Here is a 10,812-nt window from a genome sequence, read left to right as displayed (position 1 = left end):
TATGAAAGCGACTCGTGTCGTCCGAACACATGGACACGAGTCGCTTTCATAATGTGCCACTTCGTGGCCAACCGCCAACTTCGTTTACACTCGGCTTTCCTCGACATCCCAAACACACGGACATGGAAAACTTTCATTGTGTGCAATCCCAGTGGCACAGGGAGAGGGTAAGATTTACCCACGATCTGACAGCACTGCTTCTGCTTCGTCCATCGCACCGTCCGGTCGCATTCTTCTCATCGCGCTCTCGTGTACAAACTTATTCTCTGTACGTGACCACGTGGCACACCACGCCGACAAATAAAATATCGTCCTACGGGATCAAAGAAATAAACAGAAATTTCTTTCCTCCACACGGAGTTCATTGGCCCATTCCTTGCGTCAGTGCAAACGCACCCTAACGCGCCGAGTAACCTCAGGGAAGGAAATTCCTAAATTGGTGACCCCGACGTGATCCCGAGGACCATCTTCTCAGCACCACGTGCTCTCCACACCACTGGATTCTCAGCACCACGTGCTCTCCACACCACTGGATTCTCAGCACCACGTGCTCGGCAACACCACATGTTCTGCATCACCACGTGCACATCAACGCCACGTGCTCTCCGGCGCCATCTATCTTCGCGTGAGTACCACGTTCTCCTTTACTACCGGCACTTCTTCGCCTTCTAAAGGAAATAAAAGAGAGAAAGATGCCTATCACACGCGCCGAGGCTTCCCAGCGCGACACCGAACGCCAGAATACGGCACCGGCTGCTACGCCGACCTCCAACGTATTGCGCCACCATCAGCCTACCTTCGGCACTTAGCCCAGAGGCCATCGCCGCAGCACAGGACAAGGACGACGAGCTCCCAGCGCTCGCAGCACGCACCTCACTCAACCTTCAGCGACTCAACATCGAAGGATTCGAGGTGACCTGCGACATACACGACGGGCGAGTACGGCCATACCTACCCCGCTCGCTCCGCACAGCCGCCTTCGAAGCCATTCATAGTCTGGCTCACCCGGGTGTTCGCGCAACGGTACGAGAGGTATCGAGACAGTTCATCTGGCCCGGTCTACGTAAGGACATCACCGCATGGGCACGCGCCTGCCTACCGTGCCAACGCTCCAAGGTCGCGCGACACAACCGCGCAGAGCTTTCCCGTTTCAAGATCACGGAAAGTCGCTTCGAGCACGTGCACGTCGACCTTATTACGCTGCCCCAGGTAGGAGAATACCGGTACTGCCTTACCATCATCGACCGATTCACCAGATGGCCAGTGGCTGTTCCTCTCAAGGACATCCGGGCGGAAACCATCGCCAGGGCCTTCACATCAGCGTGGATTGCGGACAAGGGATGTCCGCTCACCATCACCTCGGACCAGGGTACCCAGTTCGAATCAGCACTCTTCGCCGCACTCGCTCAGGCCTCGGGGGCCACCAGGATCCGCACCACACCTCATCACCCTCAGGCCAACGGCATGGTAGAGAGGTTCCACCGAACACTCAAGGCAGCACTAATGTGCGCTCGAGCTCCTTGGCCCGACGCACTTCCTCTTGTGCTACTCGGCCTACGGAACGCGTACAAGGAGGACCTGCAAGCCTCGCCGGCAGAGTTGGTCTACGGCACAACGCTTCGCATTCCCGGCAGTTTCTTCACGCCCAGCAGTTCACCCGTCGACCCGACCTCCTTCGTCGGCCAGCTACGGGAACTAATGAAGACACTAAGTGCCACACCAGCAACGGACCACTCGCGCCACCACCCGTTCTTCTTTAGGGACCTCCGAACATGCTCGCACGTTTTCCTGCGAGTCGACACGGTCAGGAAACCGCTCGAACCTCCGTACACAGGACCACACCAAGTCATCCGCCGCATCAATGACAAAGTATATGTCATCCTAGTGAACGGCGCTGAAAAAGCCGTGTCCACAGACGCCTTGAAACCAGCATACCTGGACACCTCGGACGACCACCCGTCAGACGCACCCACTCATTCGCCTGCTCTGGAGCGGTCGACGTCCGCCCAGACTCCAGAGGATCTGGACCTTGCACCGGCTCTCACAACGACGCAGCCTTCGGCACCGCCGCCGCCGTCGTCAACTTCATCGTCCTCACCACTGCCAGCACCTGAAACTCGGCCAGTGACTGACGACCCACCTCCGGCGTCCAGACCTCTCATCGTCTCGCCACCGCCCTCCGCCAAACCAAGCACCTTCATGCCTAACAGCGGAGCGCCCAGACAGAAGCATCGGCCCAACATCCTCCGCAGAAGTACCTTCCGCCTGCCTCCGGCAGCCGGTCCAGAGGGGGAGTGGCTGTGGCGTCTCGCACCAGCGCAGTGCTGACACCTCTCGGCCAACAGCGCGCAGCTGTAGCAGCGCGCGCAGGAAACGTGCTGACATATCTCGGCCGACAGCACTAACTTACGCAAGCACCTCGTATCGCGGTTCCACAGGGACATCCGATTGGCCTGACCACGTCCTTTTGGCTGGCCAGAGCGGAAGAGTGACCACTGCGACCGTTGCTCTCCCCACTTCCGGATGCCTGGATCGCCGTAGCGGTACACACGCAGGAAGAAACACTTCACTTCTGCTTCGTCCATCGCACCGTCCGGTCGCATTCTTCTCATCGCGCTCTCGTGTACAAACTTATTCTCTGTACGTGACCACGTGGCACACCACGCCGACAAATAAAATATCGTCCTACGGGATCAAAGAAATAAACAGAAATTTCTTTCCTCCACACGGAGTTCATTGGCCCATTCCTTGCGTCAGTGCAAACGCACCCTAACGCGCCGAGTAACCTCAGGGAAGGAAATTCCTAAAATCTCTTTATAGGTAGACAGCTTTGATTTAGTTAAATTGCCGGAAACGTTTTATTTATTATCACTTATTCTCTTCTTCGTCTATAATAACATCTCTTGTATTATTTTTATTTTTCTTATAATATTTGCTTTATTCTCATAACGTTTATCTCTAGGTATAAACAATAAAATATTTAAATTCTTTAAAAAAGTTCATTTTTATATATAGATTGACTTATTTACAGTATCGTGGCTATATAAAAACCCTCATACTGTTCCCATATTTACTTCTAAACTTACAATGAATTTTTAAGAATTTCTTATAAATAAATTACTATACATAATTAATTTTAAACAATTTATTAAATACCACACACACACATATATATATATATATATATATATATATACATAAATAATAGTAAAATATTTAATAGAAATAATATGAAAATAATAAATTATAATTCTTAAGAAAGTATTGAAAAATCAAATTTTCCGCCATTTTGTAATCTCGATTCTTTGAAGCACGGAGCCTAAATAACAGGAGGACGATCGCAATGTATTACAAATGTTCGAAAATGAGGGGACAGATCTTTTGCCACTAGAGCGCGTTAGTGTGGCTAATGTCAGGTTTTTAAAACTATTGTCGCAAGAATGTAACAATCGTACTCACGCGTTAGTCAAAATAAATTAACCAAATCTTATAATTAACGTTAAAAATAGCAATAAGAAAAATTTTTTTATTTTACAATTATTCTCAAGATATTATCGTCAACTTGTTATGTAAATCTATTCAATTTCATTTTACCTAGTCGCAGTTGATTAAAGGATGGATAACTAAATTGAAAAAGTCCAATTAAAAGTAAATTGTAATTTATTATCGTAAATTGCACTTTTTACAGGACTAGACTTTTTAACATTTGCATCATTGCATTTTATTATATTAGTGATTAATAATTATCAATTAAGGTTATATTACCTGTGGTACAGTGAATAAAGACGTATTTCTCTGATTTAATTTAGCATTCTTATTACGATCCTTGACTCGTTCACTTGTACACTCATGAATAATACATTTATTTACCATTTTTAAATAAATGTTACTTTTTATAAATTAAAAAACATTAATACAATTGTTATGATGCACTATTGTAAACAATTGTCAATGAAAAATATGACGTTAAAACCTGACATTAGCGAACATAAGGAGACCTAGCGACGTATTTCCGATAATGATCTTTCCTTCTTTTCCAGTCGCGTTTACTAGATATTTTCCTATGTCGATCGCCCTCCTGGTATCTAGGCTAGGCTCCGTGCTTTGAAGAGTCTGAAGTTATATTTAAAAAAGAAATAAGTGTAAGGGGGGAAGGAGCATACATTCAAGACACATTAATGTCAATTGGTGGCAATCGTGAAGAGGTACACAGGGTGCGGCAATGTTCAGTCGATTACTTGCGTTCGTTGTCTCCGTCGTCTTCGCCGTCACTGTGTCGTTGTCATCGTCGATAGTCGTTTGTCGTCGTCGACAAGATAAGTTAGTTAGAGTGAGAAAGAGTAACAATGCGGCTTGTACTCGTCATTCGTCGTGCTCTAAACAAATTTATTATTAGTCATTTATAGTGTAAGAGTGTGAGTTGCGTTTGTACATATATACATATATATATATATATATATATATATGTATATTTTTCGCATTTAAATATAAGAAATCATTTATCATCAAAGTGTAACTCTGGTAGCCGTTGTTCGTTTAACTTGTAACAAATTTGATCGAATTTCTATTCGTATATATTTTTAACATAGTTTACATTTAAAAATATAAGAAAAGTGTTCATCGTCAAGTGTAATTTTATTGTGATAGAATTTGTCTAAATTATAATTCGTTGATTCGTAGCTTAGCGAGGTTATCGCTTTGATGGTGCATAAGAATAGACCGATGAAAATTGTGTTGTGCGCCTTTCGTACGGAGTGTGAGATCATAGTCGAAACATTATGACGGACGGTCGCCCTTGCTACGATACGAAGGATCGTCCCTTCCTTTTCCCTTCTCTTCAAACATTATCCTATAGCCTATCGGAAAATAATCAAATAAGTGATGAACGTACGTGAGACAAACTAAATTCTAAAACATTGTCCTTGGTTATTACAAAGTGAACACTTTATTTAGACAGTTACATTAGTTTTTAAACGGAAGGTTATTTTTCGACACGATTTCACCTAGGATTTTTTTAACCTAAAAATCAACGACCATGAAGAAACAATTTTTCAGGGTTAAACAGCTCGCCGATCAAACTTTTTCCAGGTAAATAGTTATTCCTTTTCATGTTTTTTATATTTTAAAGTTAAAAAAGCAGGTCTGAATGTTTCTCTATCTTTTTCTATCTTTGGATTGATTTACCTTGAAATTGAAAAAGTCAATTTAGTTTTTTTTTCCTTTGGTAACTTATCAAATTTTATCTACTTTCCTTTTTTTCTTGACAAAAAAATGTTTAAAATGAAGATAGTATGTAATACGATATTTGTTCAATCATTATAAACTGAACTTTTTAGTTTTTTTTGCTAACTTTATAACAAATATCGATAATATGTTTTCTATTGTGTTATTGATATTGCACGTTTAAAGGTTATTGACAGTCTAAAAAAGGAAGATTGAAAAGCATGCACTAAAATAAACCATGAGTCAGGATAGATATCCAAAAAGTAGAGTTATTCTTGTAAAAGCTTCTTCTCTTTAGATTGACTAACATTTTCACTTCAAATCATACTTGTATCAATCTTTTACATTATTAACTTTCACATTTATTTATTTGATTAATTTGTCTTATTTTAAATAGAGCTGGCAAAACAGAAGTTTTGACAGATGATTTACAAGCTGCGGATAAACATGTAGAGCAAATTAGAGCAGCTCTTACGGGTTTAAGTAAAAGACTTGGTAATCCACCAAATCAAGCGATTGCACAGGAACCTGCATTTAAGGAAAAACGTTTGGTAAATTTTAATAAACTTATTTAAAGAAACAAAATTATCTAAATGCTATTAGTACTAGATTATATGCGTTATTTTATTAATGTATTTATAATAGTAAAACGTTTATACATATTTAATATTGTCAAGTATAATTCTATTATGATCTGTTTGTCTATATTTATATCGGTTTGTCTATATTTCTTTGTTTATTCATAAAAGTAAGCACATAAAATTTATTTCTTATTTATAATAATATTAAGAATAATTATAGTAAGATCGACTACAATAATATGTATATTTATTATAGAGAAAATGTCCGGAATACATACTTGGACAAACAATGTTAGAAAATGCTACAGAAGATGGCCTTATGGGTTTTACTCTTTTAGAATGTGGAAAGACACAAATGTCATTAGCTAATGAGACTGTCGAACACGAAGCAAAAGTTGAACAATATGTTGCAGCACCATTACAACATATCTTAGATACTGACATTCCAAATATATTGAAACATAAGAGAAATTTGGCACGCTTAATTTTGGATATGGACAGTGCGAGAACACGCTATCAACAAGCTAGCAAGCATAATGCTGGTAACGAATAAATCATTTCAGTAATTCATATGATAATTTCAATAAAATAGTAAATCATGTAAAAGTAATATTACATATTTATGAATGTAGGAACCGGTGCAACAAAAGCAGATAGTTTAAGAGAAGATTTAGAAGAGGCTGAATCTAAAGTTGAACAATGCAGGGATCAATTAGCTGCAGAAATGTTTCAATTGATGTCAAGAGAAACAGAACTAGCACAGACCATCATACAATATGTCAAATTACAGAGAGCATATCACGCAAGTGTTTTACACTGTCTTGAAGATCTTATTCCTGGATTAGAAACTTATATCAGTTAGTATATAGTTTATATATTTTTGGTACTATATATATACTGATATATTTGATTCTGATTTTATAATTTTTGGATTATATTAAAATGTGTATTTATTTCATAGATAATAACGAAATGAAACCTGTTTATGGTTATCCTCTTGAAGAACATCTTAGAGTAACAAACAGAAAAATAGCATTACCTATACAATTGTGCGTATCCGCATTATTGCGTTTAGGTATGGAAGAAGAGGGTTTATTTAGAGTAGCTGGTGCTGCATCCAAATCTCGCAGAATTAAATTGAGTTTAGATGCATGCTGTTTGACTTTATCCACAGTTTTAGAATACAAAGATCCTCATGTTATCGCTGGTGCATTAAAGTCATATTTACGTGAACTTCCAGAACCTCTATTAACATTTAAGTATGTATGATTTTCCTAATATAAACCGTTCTATTTATAATGTATTTTTATTATCATTGTTATTTTATTACTTTTTTTTAAAGGTTGTATTCTGAATGGATGGCTGCTGCAAAAATAACACAAAATGAATCTAGATTACGTGCGCTTTGGGAAGTACTGCACAAGCTTCCATCTGCAAACTTAGAAAACTTGCGGTTCCTAATTAAATTTTTAGCAGTTTTGAGCAAAAACCAAGACATCAATAAAATGTCACCACAAAACATAGCGATCGTTATTGGTCCTAATTTAATTTGGAGCCCACAAGAAGATATAAATACAATAGTGTAAGTCACTTTTTTTAATTATATTATATTATATATATATATAAAATATATATTGTATTATTTCAGAATGAATATGAGTACTACAAGTATTTCTAGTCTTATTGTGGATCAATTGATTACATATGCAGATTGGTTCTTCCCAGGTGAAATAGATTTTGATCGTGATTTAGAAATTGGAATAGTCAATGGTTTGGAACCTCAAGTGATTGGTATGCGTCGCTGTGTTTCTAACAGTAGTCTGAGTGACCACGGTGAAAGTCCACCCCAAGGTAGTCCAAAGCCTGCCGCTCGTAGAAAAAATAAGCCAGCGCCAACACCACCGAGTGGTACAACACCTGATAAAAATGATAAAAAGTGTGATGATAAACCACCTCCGGCACCAGATAAGCCACCCAGACCTTTAATGTCAGCTACGCTTAATCGAGCCACATATAAAGCACAAAAGCATGAAGTTAATACAGAATTACTGACAAGACATGAAACTAATGTAGAAAAAATTGAAAAAAATCCAGAAATCGAAATAAAACATATAGGATTCGAAGGAATACAAGCTCAGGTAGATATTCAAGCTTCGGATAACAGTGAAAATGTTTCCGAAATGAATACTTCGCAGTTTGAATTGGTTAAGAGTAGTGTTGATACAGAAAAATATAAACTAGATACATTAAATGCAGAGTTACACAAGTCTGAAAAAAGAAATGTTCCTGTTTCTCTTGATAAAACAATAAATAATGCAGAAAACGTTCAAATCAAGTCATCTGTAGACGTTGACAATTTGGATGTTTCTTCACTAAGACCTAAGCCATTACCAATAGAAAAACCTGCTCCGTCTACGTTAGAAAGGAGAAGACCAGTTGCTGCACCTAGAAATATTACAAACATAACGCATACTGCAGGTCTAATTATTTAATAAAATTAATATTTTTCTTTATTTTTTCTTTTTATAACTAAATATTGTCATTTAATTGTTAAAATTCTTATAGATGATACAGTTGAATTACGTAAAAAGTCTGATAGCAGCAATGTAACGAATTTAAATGTAGGAGACAGAGCTAGTAAGCCAGCAATTCCTGAACGACCTGCTGGTTTGGTTCGTCCGTCAAGTCTCATAAGACAACAACCGCGTCAGAGTAATGAAAATTTAGACACTGAATCAGGAGTAAGTATTTATTTATATTTAATAAGAAAAAAATAGAGTAGTTAATTTGATGGACAAATTAAGCCCTAATGTATTTCTGTAATAATGTATTTATTATACGAATTCAAAGCAAGTATTGCAACCTGGATATTGTGAAATAGGAATGTGTAAGCCGTATATAAATAATATTTTTTTCAGTTTTTAACAATTAACAATGAATCTAAGTATAGATTAGTTATAAGTATTATTTTGATAACATGTTACATTTTATCTTGCATATTAAAATATAATTTTAATAAATCTACAGCCCCTTACTTTGGAAAGGGCACACGTGTACTCTGTGGATAAGCAACAGGTCAGTATAATACAAGTGCGTGGAAATGGCAATGTGTTGTGCAATCCAGGAGAGAACAATGGCAACACAGCTTCGAACTTGCAGAGAAGTCCTAGTGTGGGTAGTCGACCTTCGTCTATGTCTTTGTACGGTGAACGACCAGAGAAACCTGCAAGACCAGATGTCCCAGACCAGGCTAAGGCACATGCAAGGACTAAATCTGAAGGCAACATTATTGACGTTCAAACACAAACAGAAACTGTAGTTGTGCTTAAGTCACCACAACAACCTGTTCCAGCATCTCCAAGATTTCATCAAAGGCCTCCTAGGCCACAACCACCACCACCTCCACCTCCTTCAACTCGGCCTAAATCCGAACAAGAGAGTACTAATCTTTAAAAAGTTCTATCTAAAACGATAGTTCTTGTAATTATCGATAAAACAATTAATGCATCATCGATTATTTTGCATGTAATGATGAGAGGTGTGTTAGCATAATGCTATAATACTGTGCGATTAGAAAAACAATTTTTATGAATTTTGAATGAAATATTTATGTAACGCATAACTCTTTAAACAATATTATACCTGATTTGCATATCTTAACAAATATTTTTTTATGGCTTATCAAATTTTATACATTTTGTTAAGAGATCAAATATATAAGCTGAAAATTAGCATAAATATAAAAGAAAAAAGAAATTAAAATTCGATTTCCTTTTAAATGCGCGTCCCTTAAAGCGCACAAAATGCAATGTGCATTTAGCTATTTGATAAGATTATCATTTTTAATATATAATATTGTGAAAATGATACGTCCACATAAAAAGGAACTTTGACTAACGTGTGAATATTTCTATTGGAATTGAGCCTTTGAGTGATATGTATAGTTAAATGACCCTGTTTTAAGTATACACGTGTACTCTAAAAGTACATGTTAGTTATACTTGAATTATGCATATATAAAATAATATCTTGTACCTTAACTTATTTGCATTTTTTAATCGTTATCATGGAACGATTACAAAACAATGGATGGTTGACATTGTATAATATTCTATTTTTCAAATAATGTGTGAAAATGTTTAGTTTCTTTTTTCAAGAGTATTATAAACTAGCAAATATTACTTTTGTTGTTTTATAACAAAATTTAATATCTGTGCACAAAACATGTATACATATACAATATATATTCTTTCAAAAATATGTTAAATCACTATTAGCTTTAGTTTGAGAAATTTATAAAACAATTAAGTGCAATTGGAAATAGTACGTATGTTTATATATATGCTCTTTTAATTAAAAAGAAAAAATGTCTATGTTACGTTATGCTGCATTATATTATATACAGTTTATAATTATTTAGCAGATGTGATAATGTACATTTGACAATGAGACGAGTATTATTTGTTATAAATTATAACATGTTTTTATATTATTTAAATTACTAGAAAGATTACGTTATAATTATTGTAAAAAGTTCAATTCTTATACAATGTTTTTTTTCTTCTAAGTATTATTCCAATGTAATATCGTGCAATTAGTAATTAACTATTTCAAATAACCTTGAGAGTATATGTAATATTTTTTCTATGACGAATGAAAATATTGCTTTTACAATTAAATGGTATTCAATGCATTTTAAGATGCGAATGGCAGCTGATCTTGTATTCCTTCACAGACGTATTTGAATCCTTATATTCTGTAAAAGTGTATTTTTAAATTTCAAAAATTATATGTAATCAGTTTTCTTTCTTATTTTTTTTTAAATGTAATTTAATTTTATTATAATATTGTTATGAAAATAACGCAAATGACAAATCATGCATTTACCTAAGGAGTGCTTAGGCTGTGAATGTAATGGACTATTAAAGGATTTATTTGTATATAAATAAAATGTTTCCTTATCAAAATAATCAGAGTATAATAATAATAATAAATTGCTAAACAATAT

The 10,812-nt window shown here is 36.8% G+C and overlaps 1 protein-coding gene across 8 annotated transcripts; it reads left to right on the top strand.

Moving 5' to 3' along the window:
* Positions 1-3,678: 3,678 nt before the first annotated feature.
* On the top strand, positions 3,679-10,774 carry LOC107073934 (rho GTPase-activating protein 44). 8 transcript variants are annotated; one of them, XM_015334888.2, is made up of 11 exons: positions 3,680-4,415; positions 4,681-5,088; positions 5,621-5,774; positions 6,061-6,346; positions 6,437-6,661; positions 6,766-7,063; positions 7,147-7,386; positions 7,453-8,282; positions 8,370-8,545; positions 8,832-8,879; positions 8,964-10,774. In XM_015334888.2, the coding sequence occupies exons 2-11, from the start codon at positions 5,036-5,038 to the stop codon at positions 9,255-9,257; spliced, it is 2,604 nt and encodes an 867-aa protein (XP_015190374.1). In that variant the 5' UTR covers positions 3,680-4,415; positions 4,681-5,035; the 3' UTR covers positions 9,258-10,774. The 8 variants fall into 8 exon arrangements, 7 of the variants coding, with proteins under 7 accessions (XP_015190373.1, XP_015190372.1, XP_015190370.1 ...); XM_015334887.2 differs by having other exon boundaries at positions 3,679-4,320; positions 8,832-10,774; XM_015334886.2 differs by having other exon boundaries at positions 3,679-4,407; positions 8,832-10,774.
* The last annotated feature ends 38 nt before the right edge of the window (positions 10,775-10,812 follow it).

The sequence above is a fragment of the Polistes dominula genome, unplaced genomic scaffold, assembly GCF_049000335.1.
Source record: "Polistes dominula isolate Pdom_NZ unplaced genomic scaffold, Pdom_raw_medaka contig_31, whole genome shotgun sequence".
Classification (NCBI taxonomy): Eukaryota; Metazoa; Arthropoda; class Insecta; order Hymenoptera; family Vespidae; genus Polistes; species Polistes dominula.
Note: the sequence above shows the minus strand (reverse complement) of the source record. Positions and strands in the feature narration are given on the sequence as shown.

What these genes read in the sequence shown, in the direction of transcription:
- LOC107073934 (XM_015334887.2), top strand. Translation starts at nt 5,036, where the DNA reads ATGAAGAAACAATTTTTCAGGGTTAAACAGCTCGCCGATCAAACTTTT. An exon ending in CATTTAAGGAAAAACGTTTG is followed by an intron (nt 5,775 to 6,060) that starts GTAAATTTTAAT and finishes TATTTATTATAG; the next exon opens with AGAAAATGTCCGGAATACAT. An exon ending in GAAGATATAAATACAATAGT is followed by an intron (nt 7,387 to 7,452) that starts GTAAGTCACTTT and finishes GTATTATTTCAG; the next exon opens with AATGAATATGAGTACTACAA.